The sequence below is a fragment of the Anarhichas minor genome, unplaced genomic scaffold (assembly GCF_050575085.1).
Source record: "Anarhichas minor isolate MPS153535 unplaced genomic scaffold, ASM5057508v1 ptg000028l, whole genome shotgun sequence".
Classification (NCBI taxonomy): domain Eukaryota; kingdom Metazoa; phylum Chordata; class Actinopteri; order Perciformes; family Anarhichadidae; genus Anarhichas; species Anarhichas minor.
In genome coordinates this window covers 18,480,847-18,495,835 of record NW_027466474.1, presented here as the reverse complement: position 1 = coordinate 18,495,835, position 14,989 = coordinate 18,480,847, and the positions used below count along the sequence as shown (strand labels likewise).

General features: G+C 44.6%; 1 protein-coding gene across 4 annotated transcripts in view; it reads right to left on the bottom strand.

Annotated features, from left to right (window-relative positions):
- LOC142962451 (mitogen-activated protein kinase kinase kinase kinase 4-like) overlaps window positions 1–14,989 on the bottom strand; it is a 60,307-nt gene that overhangs the window by 7,107 nt on the left and 38,211 nt on the right. For all 4 annotated transcript variants that reach the window (XM_076102946.1, XM_076102948.1, XM_076102947.1 and 1 more), the window contains 14 exons: window positions 14,718–14,852; window positions 14,416–14,550; window positions 12,749–12,819; window positions 11,415–11,491; window positions 9,555–9,643; window positions 9,167–9,261; window positions 8,457–8,541; window positions 8,152–8,322; window positions 7,699–7,801; window positions 7,350–7,505; window positions 6,999–7,142; window positions 6,740–6,874; window positions 6,464–6,564; window positions 5,061–5,210 (listed from right to left, as the gene is read on the bottom strand). In XM_076102946.1, coding sequence (XP_075959061.1) covers window positions 5,061–5,210; window positions 6,464–6,564; window positions 6,740–6,874; window positions 6,999–7,142; window positions 7,350–7,505; window positions 7,699–7,801; window positions 8,152–8,322; window positions 8,457–8,541; window positions 9,167–9,261; window positions 9,555–9,643; window positions 11,415–11,491; window positions 12,749–12,819; window positions 14,416–14,550; window positions 14,718–14,852 — 1,647 coding nt within the window. The remainder of the gene's footprint in view (window positions 1–5,060; window positions 5,211–6,463; window positions 6,565–6,739; window positions 6,875–6,998; window positions 7,143–7,349; window positions 7,506–7,698; window positions 7,802–8,151; window positions 8,323–8,456; window positions 8,542–9,166; window positions 9,262–9,554; window positions 9,644–11,414; window positions 11,492–12,748; window positions 12,820–14,415; window positions 14,551–14,717; window positions 14,853–14,989) is intronic.

Below are 14,989 nucleotides of genomic sequence, written 5' to 3'. Positions count from 1 at the left end.
CTCTCCTACTGCTAGTTTATTATTAGGAAATACAATATAATAGTTCAACAAGTCTTTTGCATTAAAGCATTGCAGCACTCATCTGAGATTTCATTCAGCAACCACTATCAAACATGTCTCTAACCAGCTCACAAACATGTCTCTAACCAGCTCACAAACATGTCTCTAACCAGCTCACAAACACGTCTCTAACCAGCTCACAAACATGTCTCTAACCAGCTCACAAACACGTCTCTAACCAGCTCACAAACATGTCTCTAACCAGCTCACAAACATGTCTCTAACCAGTTCACAAACATGTCTATAACCAGTTCACAAACATGTCTCTAACCAGCTCACAAACATGTCTATAACCAGTTCACCAACATGTCTCTAACCAGCTCACAAACACATCTCTAACCAGCTCACAAACACATCTCTAACCAGTTCACAAACATGTCTCTAACCAGTTCACAAACACATCTCTAACCAGTTCACAAACATGTCTCTAACCAGTTCACAAACACGTCTCTAACCAGTTCACAAACATGTCTCTAACCAGTTCACAAACATGTCTCTAACCAGTTCACAAACATGTCTATAACCAGCTCACAAACACATCTCTAACCAGTTCACAAACACGTCTCTAACCAGCTCACAAACATGTCTCTAACCAGCTCACAAACACGTCTCTAACCAGCTCACAAACATGTCTCTAACCAGCTCACAAACATGTCTCTAACCAGTTCACAAACATGTCTATAACCAGTTCACAAACATGTCTCTAACCAGCTCACAAACATGTCTCTAACCAGTTCACAAACATGTCTCTAACCAGTTCACAAACATGTCTCTAACCAGCTCACAAACATGTCTCTCACCAGTTCACAAACATGTCTATAACCAGTTCACAAACATGTCTATAACCAGTTCACAAACACGTCTCTAACCAGTTCACAAACATGTCTCTAACCAGTTCACAAACATGTCTCTAACCAGTTCACAAACATGTCTCTAACCAGCTCACAAACATGTCTCTAACCAGTTCACAAACATGTCTCTAACCAGTTCACAAACATGTCTATAACCAGTTCACAAACATGTCTCTAACCAGCTCACAAACACATCTCTAACCAGCTCACAAACATGTCTCTAACCAGTTCACAAACATGTCTCTAACCAGTTCACAAACATGTCTCTAACCAGTTCACAAACATGTCTCTAACCAGCTCACAAACATGTCTCTAACCAGTTCACAAACATGTCTCTAACCAGTTCACAAACATGTCTATAACCAGTTCACAAACATGTCTCTAACCAGCTCACAAACACATCTCTAACCAGTTCACAAACACGTCTCTAACCAGCTCACAAACACATCTCTAACCAGTTCACAAACACATCTCTAACCAGTTCACAAACATGTCTCTAACCAGTTCACAAACACGTCTCTAACCAGTTCACAAACATGTCTCTAACATGTCTCTAACCAGTTCACAAACATGTCTCTAACCAGCTCACAAACACATCTCTAACCAGTTCACAAACATTTCTCTAACCAGCTCACAAACATGTCTCTAACCAGGTCACAAACATGTCTCTAACCAGTTCACAAACATGTCTCTAACCAGGTCACAAACATGTCTCTAACCAGTTCACAAACATGTCTCTAACCAGTTCACAAACATGTCTCTAACCAGCTCACAAACATGTCTCAGGTCCTCCAGTAAACAGAATGAAGTCGGGCAGTGTTTGGTTATGTTCCATAAAGTGGATGAATAGGGTTGAAGTGAGCGTGTTTCATACTGTACCAGAGTGTGAGCCATCACAATCCTGAGCATCAGAACAGGCATCCACAGAGGCAGCGCAATCTTAATCCTTTGCCTTGGAACCAGCATTGTTGCATAGCTCGCAGGCAACCGTGGAAGATGTGTGTGTGTGTGTTTCTTCAAGTGAGCAGGTGTTGCATTTTGTTTTTGAGTAGGTGAATTGCTTTTAGCAGCGATTAGGAAGTAGAAATCAGAGTTGTGAGTGAATACTGTTGATGTAGTAGGTGTGCGTGTGTGTGTGGAAAGATATGCGCATAAGAAGAGAAAGTGTGTGTGTGTGTGTGTGTGTGTCTCAGAGTACGGATATAAAGCTACGAAGAAGGTGTGAAGTGTCCTCAAGAGTGCTCACATAAAGTGAACTATGAGGATGTCTGGGTGTAAGTGGGTGGGTTTAAAAGCACTCGGAGAGTGTGTGTGCGTGTGTGTGTGTGTAAGAAAGAGAGTTGAAAGCTTGGATGTATATGTAAGAGAGAAATGGAAAAAGGGAGGCTGAAGAGCTGAAATGATATTGCAAACAGCAGCAGTATCAGGCACCGGTGTAGAAGGGGGCGGTGTGCACACTGGCTTAATATACCAGAGAAGAGGTGAGAGGGAAAAACAAAAAAGAAACAGGTCAGGACACACTCAGTTAATGATGGCGAGAGAAGGAGGACAGGAGGGATGTATTTTTGTCTTTTCATATGTAAGTCTCTCTCTCCCTCACCATGCTCCAACTCCCTGTGCGAATAGAAAGTAGCACACGTTAAGAGTGTCTGGGGCAATGTGTGTGTGTGTGTGTGTGGATGAGCAAGAGAAAGGTGTTGAGAACATGAATGAGAGACAGAGAAGGCAATAAAACCCTTCCACAGCACAAACATGTTGGAGAGGCAAGGAACACATGTAGAAGAAATCTCCTTCATCCAAGTTAATAGTAAGGAGTATTTTGAAGAATGTGGACGTAATTCCCCCCAAAAAACTCCATCACTTTCAGTCTAGTCAGTCACACAAAGTCATCAGGTTGACCTCTGTGTCTTGAACTATGGCTAAGATCCAAAATGGGAAAATTACTTCATTGCCACATTTTCATAAAATGAAAGTTGAGGCAAATCTTTAAATAACCCATTAAACCATAGAAACCAGAGGAACCCTGCTCCCTGCTGCAGCCGCCCACTCAACACCATGTGTATGCACAGCACCATGTGGTACAGCTCCTTACTGTTCATACTGTGGGAGAAAACAGGCTCAAGAAAAGGGTTTCAAAATGTCAGTTTAAATACTTCTAGTTCTTTAGAAAAAAACATATTTAATCAGATGTGTCAGAATGTGACTCACCAGAGGCTACAGCTACATTTACTTGCCCACAAACAGATGAAGAAAGACCTGCTCCATCTCTAATTGTACAGGCAGTGGGCGATTTGTTCAGATTTAAAGACAGATTCATTTTGCACAAACCTCTTTTTGGAAGGTGGAGATGGATTCACAGACTCCCATAAGTCATTGTAACTCAAGGAAGTTTAAATCTAAGAGAAACATTTCACACATATTACCAACAGGAAATGCTTGCCATGTTTAGCCACAAAGTATTCACAAACTTGCTTATTATTTGTGAGTAATGGAGAGACTAGAAAAGGAGAAGACGTATTGAAGAGAGGAGAGAGAGAGAGAGAGAGAGAGAGAGAGAGAGAGAGAGAGAGGATCAAAATGAGGAGAAAAACGAGCACTGGCCGACAGAGTGGGAGGAAAAGAGGAGACTGAACAAGAGAAGTGTTTGACAGCTATAGGATGAGTGGGAGGAGGAGAGAGGAGAGAGGGAAACAGGAGAGCAATGACTGACATCTAGAGACTGCGAGTGGGAGGAAGAGTGGGAGGAAGAGTGCATCCTGGGAGACTGAGTGGAGTGAGGTGATACGGTTGAATAGAGAGATCCCGGCCGATGATGGAAAGACAAAGTAACAGTGAGGTATAATAGAGAGAATACCATCTATATCATGTACAACCTCAGAGGTCTCCATACACTATGATCTATAAATATCTAATGTCACAGTATCCACTAGTTATTGTCTATGTCGGCTTTCTACGGAGGCCCAGAGAGGCAGGTGAGAAAAAAGAAAATCCCGTGATCCATTTAATTATGTTATTATGGTGTTTAAGATTAAAAAAATAAAACGTTTTGCCAAGATAATCTTTATTTATTCCTTATTTTTGTGTAATGAGCGCGGGGCTCGAGGAAAGTTCGACAGCTTGTCTCATCATCCCAACCAACCGTTTTAATGCACGGGCGTATCGTGGCTCAAGCCTGATTGGCCGCAACAGGGTTCTCCGTGTGACAAGACGTAACATTTGTATACTCCGACACAACCTGCCACAAGAGAAATACACTTTCTCCAGCAGCTGAATATCTATGAGAGGCGACTGACGCTCGTAAAGATGAGGAGGTTCTCTCCATCTCTTTTCCTCTGTGTGTGTGTGTGTGTGTGTGTGTGTGTGTGTGTAAGCGTGCATAGGCGGGTGTTACAGGTGAGAGAATAATACAGATGGCCTACAGTGAGCCGGCCTGTATGTTGTGGAGACACAACCACTGTTACCAACGTCACTGTGATCTGCGACGTAAGGAGTACGCTGCAGGGATGACGTATTGTAGAATAATACTGGTTCACTCAAATAAAAGCCAATGGGAGTCTTCCGATTATGGAATATTGCAGTAAAAAGAGATCTGCTGCAATGATACACGTTTTGTTCAGCAAGATAATCTCCACCAATGAACAGCACTTCTTAGATTTTTAAAGCGAGAGTGCAGTCGTCTCTAACAAACGTGAGAGAGAATATATACAGCGAGGCTGTAAAGGCAGACCAGTCTGCTTGATGACGTGTAGATTCATTTAGCCACTTGTCAGCAACCGCCTTCTTAAGACGCGTCAAAGCTTCAAAAAATTTTTATATTGCAGAACACAACCTTCTGTTACGCTTGTGTTAACCTCAGACCTTATTTCAGGCATCTAACGCAAAACCCATTCACACAACCCATCGACTTCAAGACGAGGTCACATGTAATCATTGAAGAGTGTGAGGACTCTCTCCTGCACTACAGTGGAACCCCATGCCCTCTTTGAAGCGTCCAAAACCCCAAAAATGGTTTTCACGACACCCCTAGTAGACTTCAATTGTACGTTTCTCTGTTTGAGAGTGAAACATAAAGTCACATAAAAAGCTTTTATACATACAAATAACCCTGAACACGTGTTCTTCAGACAGACATATTGAGCAGCCTCTCACATGTGTGGGCAGGTAGAGGTCGTACGGCGTTCCAGAGTCCACATCGATGGCGTGGAAACCAGACAAGGAGCCGTAGATGACCTTTAACCTCTGACCTTCCTCCACCGTCAGGTCAACAGACAGTGGTTTCTGAGGCAAGGACCTGAAGGACTGGGGTAGACATGTACACGTACACACACACACACACACACACACACACACACACACACACACACACACACACACACACACACACCAAAACAAGTTAGTAAGGGTGGTCTGAGCACTTTGAGTAAACATTCCAATCATAACCTTTGATTCTGAAAATAAAGTGTAAGACCAGTAATCTAACTGGAACTGCTGCATTAATATGTAATCAACAAGTGACTTTAACAATTTGAAGAGCAGTTGCATCACATCCTAGGACAGTGGAGCTATTACTTCCACTAGGTGGTGTATTCTGGGCCTCTTCTGAGGGGAGAGGGTTAAACTACTGGGAAGAACAAACCAGCTCAGGCCACCAAGGATAAACAGAAATGGGACACAGCTCTGCTGAGAGTGTGTGTGTGTGTGTGCCTCTCACAGCCAGGATGTGTCAGGTCTGTGTATGTGCATGTGTCTGGCTGTGGCAGTGACCCTATTACATGTTTTTATCAATGTTTTGTCCTAGATGTGCAAAGATGTCGCAAGGACAGAAAAGACAATGGAGGAGAGTATTGCTAACTTGTTGGTGGTGGTTTAACCCTTTAATGAGGACACTAGCTGAGCAGGTTGGGGTTCGCATGTAACTCCATATGCTCGATTAGGATCTGTCCTCGAGGGACTGAATTCCATGTCAATCCATCTAGTATTTCAGATATTTCACTGGTGACCAAAGTGTTGGACAGGACAGACCAACAGGCCCACATCTCCATCCCTTATAAGCCCTGCAGCTAATGTGACTAAAAGATCAAAGATGTGAAACTCACACCGTGGTATTCACAGTATACGTTGTCTTTCCTCTATTCTGTCACACTGGCTACGTTTACATGCACAAGATATTCAGCTTTCTGTCCATATTCTGAAAAAGACAATAATCCTACTAAGCTGTTTACATGGCTGATGAAAATTAATAAGTGTTTCTCCTTCCGACCAGACATGTGGGCTTTTCTTTAGAGCGTGCATCTCTGCAAACAGAGACGCATATTCTGAATGCACTCTATACATGCTCCTCAAACCTGAATTTAATCAGCATATCCCACATGTCTTCATCGGAAAAATGCTATATTCTGAATAAGGCCGAATTCTGAACATCTGCATAAAAACATGCCGTTTACATGACGCATATCAAATATGCAGAGTATTGTCATATTTCGAGGCAATAGTGGAACATTAGCGTGCATGTTAATACGTAGTAAGTGACATTTGATTTAAACGTTACCGACCTTGAAAGCCATGAACTTGTGGTAGGGTTTGGGGGCCCAGGCGTACACCTCCACAGCATTCTTCAACGCTATCACCAGGAACTTTATCTTGTCATAGCGCACTGAAGAAACCAGATGGAAGAAGAAGAAGTCGTTACCTAATCACTCTCACTCTGTATGTGTGGCTCTCATAGACGCCTAATAAAACAATACATGTGGTTCATGTATTTTCTAGGTTGCAGCTTGGAAAAAAATCAAACTGTACCATTCAGTGTGCCCTTGGCAGTGTGTACTTACCCACTTTGTAGTGTACACAGCCCTCCAGGTCACCTACCGAGGTCCAGCCCTGTCTCTTCTCCACCTCTGGGTCGTTGTGGAGGATTTTATTCCTTAACCAGGACAGGTAGTACAGACGGAGCTTGTTCTTTTTACCTGCAGACACAGAGGGAGAGATAAGTGCTTCTAGAGCTACAGCTTTCATATAAAGGGCAGTATATGACCGCTGAGTACTGCGTGCATGCATTCATTGTGTGTCAGCATTTTGAAGTACGAGTACCTGATATAGTGATCAGTACGTTGAGTCCTTCCAGCACGTCCATCTGCTGAAACCTGCGTCTGCTGATGAGGGAGTAGACTTTCCCCTGACCGCTTCGATCCAGCAGCCACAGGCCGTTCTCTGTCCCCACCAGCAGATTCACACCTGCAGGACACAGCGGACACCGAGCTTAAAGCCCACAGCCAACCTGCAGTGTATGCATCCAACTACTGTAATGCAATATATGGTATCAGGTAAAGGACTTTGTCCAGAAAACAATAAAGTTTGTTTGCTTGGAAGAATAAATGAAAAGACACACAGTGAACAACACGACATGCCTTCCAAAAAAACAAGCAAAATAAAACTACAAACCCCACAGTCCAGCACAGAGAACCTCGGTGTTGAACTTCTTCTTGTACTTGCGGATCTCTGGAGTGTCGCTCTGCGGTCGGATATTGGTTGGGTTCACGTTCACCACAGAGCCCTTCCTGTGGTTTTCCCTCTTGATTTGCTCACCTATACTGCCCACTGTGTGCAGACAAAACCACAACGTCAACAATGCACAGCGTAGCTCACGTGACTCTCTCACTACTTTATATTAAAAAAAAGGAAGAATTCATTGTATACAAGAGTGCCTTTATTTCCTCACAGATGAATATGTTCCTTGTGTGAGTGTGTGTAAACTGTGTGCGTGTGTGTGTGTGTGTGTAAATGTACTTGCCAGGGCTCTGGGGTGGCGATGACATGGGGATCAGTCTTGGGTCGATGAACGACAGGAAGGATGAAGAGGAGGAGGTGTTTTTACCGGTAGGACTGCTGACGGCCTGATGATGTGCATCAAGAAAGAAAGAAAAACTCTTTATTCCACACCTTCCTTTTTATTGTTTGGTTTTGGCTCCATACCTAATATCACAAAATCATTTTCACGGCTTAATAGCAACATCACCATGAACTCTTTATCTTTATTTTACTCCACTCTCTAAACATCATTACAAGTCCCTCTGGGTTCTGAAAGTGGTACGTGTGCACCTAAACTGTGCCACCACCTCCCTCTGCTGGACTAATGTAACTAAAGCAACGAGTCACATATTCCTCGAGTGAAGCACCTGAGGACAATGCTTTTTATACAGCCTGCTATTATCAAAATAATATGTCATGGTAATATCACACTCACATGCAGCTCCTGGTGTGTGGGGGATCGAGGGGCTGTGGGCAACTGCGAGTAGCTGAGCTCGTGTGTTCGCTGCTGCTGGCCCAGTGCATTGTGGGTAGGACTGTTGGAGGAAGACGTTTTCTGCAGGAGGTCCGGTAGCAGGTAGGTGTCCTCTGAACCTTTCCGAGAGATCTGTAGGACACCGTTAGGGACAGAGTATGAAGAGAGGGGGGTCTGTTGTCCTCTCCCTCTAACAGTATGGATGTTGCACCCTCTAGCCGCGAGTAACGTGTGTGTGTGTGTGTGTGTGTGTGTGTGCAGGGCACCTGGTTGAGATTGTGGTGAGGTTGCAGCACGATGCCATCGGGTATTCCTCTGAAGTATCTCCCCTTTCCATTGGACAGGCCAGACCTTGAAACGTACGGACAGGCGGAGATTATAGACCAGAGCCTGACTGCAGGTATTGCATTAATTAGTTCAAGATCGATGGCAACGGAAACCAGGCTGATCAACTTCCTGGGATCATAACTGTAATCTTATATTATAAGCAGACATGATTCCACAGTAAAAACACAATCAGCTGTAATGGGAAATGTGAAATGTAAACACATGACAGATTTAGCTTGATTTTCAAGGTTAAGATGGTCCAATAAATCCTGGATTAAGAGAGGGGACTTTAAGGTTGCACGTGGGCAAAGCTTCTCAAGCTTGTGTTTTGGGTGTAGCTTAGCATCGGTAGCCCTGGTTCTCAGTGGATGCGGCAGACTTCTCAGTAAGCATAGCGCCCTTCTAGTCAAATTCTTTCACTGATTTATCATATTGGTTTCACAATTGGTACAAATCATCTTGCAACAGGCCTCGTTTCACAACTGTGAAACTACGAATGACGCAATTCATTGTCACAACTGTTAGTCCCTGCCAATGTGGTTTTCAGTTCGTTGGATGAATAGGAAAGAGGGTGAAATGCATGGTGTATTTAAAATCAGGAACATTTTGAACAATGTCTTAAGCACAATGCCACTGACGAAGATCTCACCTGTTGCTCTCTTCGTCGTCACTGCTGCCGAGCTCGTCGCTGGATGAAGAGTATTCTGTGGCCTTGTGAAGCCGACCCAGAGCCGACCGTACGCCCTGCGTGATGGAGGAGAGGAGTGAGGTCAGGTGAGTCAGAAACTAAAAAAAATAGACTTCTGTTTCATGTGGTACGGATGAAGAGAATGACACGAAAGTACTTAGGAGAGGAACTTAATCTGAGGTCGTTTCATGTTTAACGTAAAAGGGGAATTTTGTGTGTTTTGTGACGAAACCAATATCAACGTAGCTCAGCTGATTTTCTGATTGTGTTACTGTCTACATGTAGTGTGGGGCAGAACAGCTCAGTTTGGTCGCAGCCGTGAACATTTTCAGGAAAATGAATGATTTACTTGTGTATGTCCACTGGTCGCGTTGTCTTGCGTCCTGCGGTGCTGCTGTCGACAGTGCTGCAGAAGAGGACTCTCTAGCTTGAAGTAGCCTACGACACACATTAGTTACATTACATTAGCAGCAGCTCAGCAGGGTGGTGTTACACAAACCACTGAACCCCTACAAGACTAACATTAGTGGTGAGAGGTTTAATTACCACGGAGAAATGAGGCCATTGTCAGCCCTCTGCATGGAACCACTACACAGGATGACTGTGTATCATGGGGCTGAGAAGGAAGTGTGCATTGGCTTTATAGAGCTTTTTCAGCATCCAGTCAAGTTGTCAACACTAGCACCACCAGTACTACTCGTGATAGACGGATGCTACCGGCTGTTTTCATGGTAATAAACAAAGGTATCATAATCAATCTGTATTGAGATACATCATTGCTACAAATACCCTTTACACAACAGTATGGTTCAAAGAGGAAAGCAGCTGTTTTCACAGTCACATCAGGAGCAGATAAAAAGCTCTTTACTGTATGAGTCTCTAGGAGAATCTGTGATCTGCGGCTCCGAAAACAAAGAAAGGCCGAGGCCCGCAGCCAAACTGAGTGGGAGGCATCAAAAGCTGTTTCCTCTGAACTCCACAGAGGGGGAACTCAAAACCACTACCTCTTACAGCCACAACAAGAGCATCCTAGCTGCCATGCACGGAGAGCACAGAGATGATGTGTTTCTCTCTAGACACAGGTAGAGAGCTTTGAACTCACAGCTCTGTGTTGTGTGCTCTCGTTGCTTTACAGTACTGTCTGTGCTGGGCTTGGTGTGGCTGCCTGTCTGTGAGGACCGTGTTTTGTGTGTGAACCGGCTTGGCATGTGTGTGTCTGGGCTGCGTGGGAGTACACACACACACACGACAACCTCCCATATACACAGAATTAGTTCACCCCAGGGACACATCTGTGTGAAAACAAGAGCTGAGCTGAAATTAAACTGTGGCCGACCACAACGTTTGTCGTTATTACTTTATTACTTCAGTCTTTAATCATAGAAGAGCAAACCGTATATGCTGTGAGAAAAGAGTCTGATGTAAATAGTTTTCTCTCCTGTGTCTAAGACTTAAGAACAAGTTGAAAAAAGTTTTTAAAGGTAAATATTTCTTTCATTCTCATATATTTTTTAAGCATTTTGCTTTAATACCCATTTCGGCCACAAGAGGCTGAGGTACACCACTTCTTCGTGTTCTAAATAGGACTGAAAGCATTTTCTTCCAGGTGAGTTGTAATTTCTCCATGCACTCTAAACACAAGGTACATATATGTTGATGTGTTAGCAGGTTATTTAAAGAAGAAAAATGAATGTGTTAGTCCTGTTTAGAACATGGGGTAGTGTACTTCAGCCTCTTGTAGCCGAAATAAGAATTACAAGACAAAACACACAAAAAAAGTTTTTTTTCACCTGGCAAACCTTCCCCACCGGTTTCACACAGATTTTTTCAACTGGCTACACTTTCCACTACTTGTTCAACATATATTTCTTTATTTAGGAACCTAAAAAGATCATCCTGGCAGAACCCTTTCTTTACCTGTTCTTAGGTCGTAAACAGAGGAGAGAAAACTATTCAGATCAGACTTAGAGAATGGATCACCACATTGTTTCTCTCTCACTTGCTTCTCAGGGCTGCTGTACATCAGTGCACACTGAGAGTTCAATTCTGAGAACAACGAAGTCTCTAATTCTTGTCATGTAGGAACCCAAGCGGTCGTTTTCAGACAGAACTGCTCGTTTTCTACCTAGGAGCAGATTTGATGAAGCTGTATTGTATTGCTCATACAGCTGGTAGCAGCGTGAGGCTGAGCTCAGCGGTTGGGACAGACCTTGGTTGCTGCTGCCAGAGGACACTCCATGAGACACAGACCGTCCGCTCTTATCGGCCACAGACACTGGACTGCCACTAGATGGAGAAAGAGACACACGTACAGAGGGTGGATTGTACATTATACACTTCTATATGTTCTAATCTTCAGTATATCCTTCACGCTGCCAATGCAGTGACCCAATTTCCTCGCCATTAGTTTCATCTAAACGAAAATAATCACCCGAGCTTAACTAATCAGATCCTCCCATGACCGATTGTTCTCTAATAGTGGAAGGCAGCATGCTGAACTGTGGAGTTATAAACCCTCACTATGAAGTAGGTTGACTCTAGCTGACAGGATAACTGTGGGGTAAAGAACTGCCCTGCTCACAGCATGGCTGCAATACCAAATACATTGGGAATAAAGAATGCTTATTCACATTCTACTTGAGACTAAGACTTCCCTTGTATCCAACTGAAGGACAGACGGATGCATTGTGTCTTCATGCTGCTAAGCAATGACCACATATTTGGTCAGCTGATACTACAGCGACACTGGCGTGAGGGTAAAACACCTCAGTGGTATAACTCTACTTTGCAGGTAGGTCACGTACTGCCTTATTTTAACACATCATTTAGATGGAGGAGTACATGTTGTAAGTGAACCTATGGGATTAGTTTAAAGCTGACCGGTTATTATGTCCTCCATTTGTCATGAACTAGGTTGATTTCTTTCCTTTACGGAGTTTGTTAAAAACAGAGCAATGGCTAAACGAATGACTAGCTAGAAACAAAGCTTGGTGTTTAAAGGGTATTAAGTGATATTTTCAACCTCTAAACAGAGCCATATTGACACTGCATTAAGCCGTCATGGCTAACATGTTAGCAAACACTTGGCTATATACCTATCGGTAGGCCTGTGGCAATACCTTCAGCTCTGTTTTGGTCTCCACAAACTCCTGAGCTACTAAATGCTTCACTACGTTCACTAGCTAGGTGCTAACCTTGTCTGTCTGTCATTTGTTTAAAAGAGCTGACTGCTGCATTCAGAAACAGGATTGTTGTAAGCTGTGAGAATGAACAAAAACAGTGAAGTTGTGGACTGTAGAACCAAAACAATGGTCTGCAATGTGCTAAAAAGGGTCCGTAGAGCTAAGAGCGGCCACAGAGTCGGCTGATGGTTCAGTCTGAGCCAGCGTCAACATAAAATATAGATTCTATAACTTCTTAAAGGGACGTTAGGTCATCGGCTCACGTTCAGACCAAACACAGGCCGACCTTCATAAGGACACACACAGTATGTCCATGTCACGGTTGCGTGTTTACTGTGCAGTCAGTGCAGCTGTGCTCTACCTGGAGGCGGCCCTCTTGTGTCCCATCACCAGCTCTCGACAGTAGAACTTAGAGGTGGTGCGCTCTGGGACCTGGACAAAGAGCAGAAGAAGAGTCAATTAAAACAAGACTCAACACAAACACATAAGTCAGTGTCCTGGTGGTCCTGATCGCTTGTTTCACTCTGCGTAGGTTTGGGAGGGCTCTCGTCTTTACGAGGATCTTGCGTCTAGCCAGGCAGGGGTTTCAGCTTATGATGGGAAGGCTGCTGCGGTTTATGAACCTTCTATGTACAGCAACCGCGAAAGTGCCTGAAAGGGTGTCGAGCAGAGTGCAGTAAAAGTCTATAATAAGCCACCGGGACATATTTATTACTGAGAATCTAATGAGACCATTTGGATTAACCGTTTCTTCACATTTCAATGTTGCTCCTTTTAAACTGCAAATGTCCAAATCTCCCACGCGGTGGGGAAACACTATCTGACTCAGGGATATTTCCAAACCTTTCTATATGACAAGAACAGCATTGCCAAATCGGTTACCGGATCAAAGTGTGTAAAGTACTGCCTTTTCAAACGGGATCTTTCAACATTTCATTCTCCTCAAACTCTCAGTCGTACCAACCAGCTGGTGACCCTTTGACCTCTCGTCTCCTGGGATCAATCGGCCCGGTTACGGAGGAGGAAGACACACCCAGCAGAGCAGGAACTGTGGGAATACCTATCATCCTTCTGACAAGTTGCCCACATCCTGCATCTGGCGGCGCACGCACGCACGCACGCACGCACGCACGCACGCACGCACGCACGCACGCACGCACGCACGCACGCACGCACGCACGCACGCACGCACGCACGCACGCACGCACGCACGCACGCACGCACGCACGCACGCACGCACGCACGCACGCACGCACCCACCCACCCACGCACGCAGTCGGTGTCTGTCGTTTCCTGTCTGCTATTGCGACATAATTCAAAATAAGAGCATTCAGTCTGATAAGTAGTTATTTGAGTTTAAGACTCTTTAAGCTCATGTGAGAACATTTGAATTCAGACAGTTGTACATCATTACAATGCCTGGATCTCTGGAGCACGTTACTGGCGAACCCTATCGTGGTGTAGGTGCCCGAAAAGTTAGCGGTGTTTATTAGCAGATCCAGCCACCACACTGCGATCACATGAGGGAGGGCAGAGTTATTAACTGCTCTACCGCCTCCATATGGCCTCCTGTTAGAGCCACAACATGACACGGCAAACAGACCGATTTATTGGGCTCTCCTCCTCTCTGTGTAGTACTTGTTAGTTGTTCTATCGGCTCCATGTGTTTATACGCCTAACAGCATATTGTGCATGTAAAACGCCTTGCGGGGGAGCGGCGGTATTAGACAGAAAGAGACACCGAGTGAATGTTGTGTTTCCCAACCAGCCTTGAGGTAAAGCCCAACCCCTCTGCTCCTCAAACACACACCCACAGCATGCCAGCCTGAACCTCGTGCTGCGTGCGCTACTTCCTTAGCTTAGCACACGCCGACACATAATGCCAACCTCATGTGACTGCACCCGCCGCCTGGCATGACCATAACAACATCTTCCCCTTTCGGTCGCTCCAAGGTTCCTGTAAGTCACCACGGCTGGCGTGTAAACTTTCAGTGTCATCCGGCAGCGTATAGGACACTCGTCGCTCACCTTCGGTGGCGTCACGGGGTCCCAGAAGACATCATCAGTCGGGGACGTGGGGAAAAACGGGGACAATGGGGAGATGGCCATGTCTGACATAGAGCTGCTGTGAGGGGCGTCTCGACTCGAGCGAAGATTGGCATTCTGGGGAAAAACAAGTGGTAGAGCCATGGCCATTTGTTACTTATAAAATGTATTTATATATGATCACTTTTAGACACATCACCAAAGTTTAAGATCATGTGCATGAAAATATCCCAACAACAGTGCTCAAAGTATAAGAAAGAGAAGAGGAGGAGAGCAGTGTGTACCTGGTTGAGGTGAGCTCTCTGCATGGCTGGAGTACAAGGACTAGAGCTGCTCCCAGAGCCCAGCCTGGAGTGCATCTGGCTGGGCACACCGGCAGCCAAAAGCAGCCTGGCTAGGCTCGATTCTTGGAGGTCCATCTAAAAACATAAAACACATGTAAGACCTATATGTGTGTGTGTGTGTGTGTGGACTATTCAATCAGGCGGTCACACCGAGATGTATTTTTCTATACTACACATATATACATAAATGCACTTTACATATAAAAGTGTAT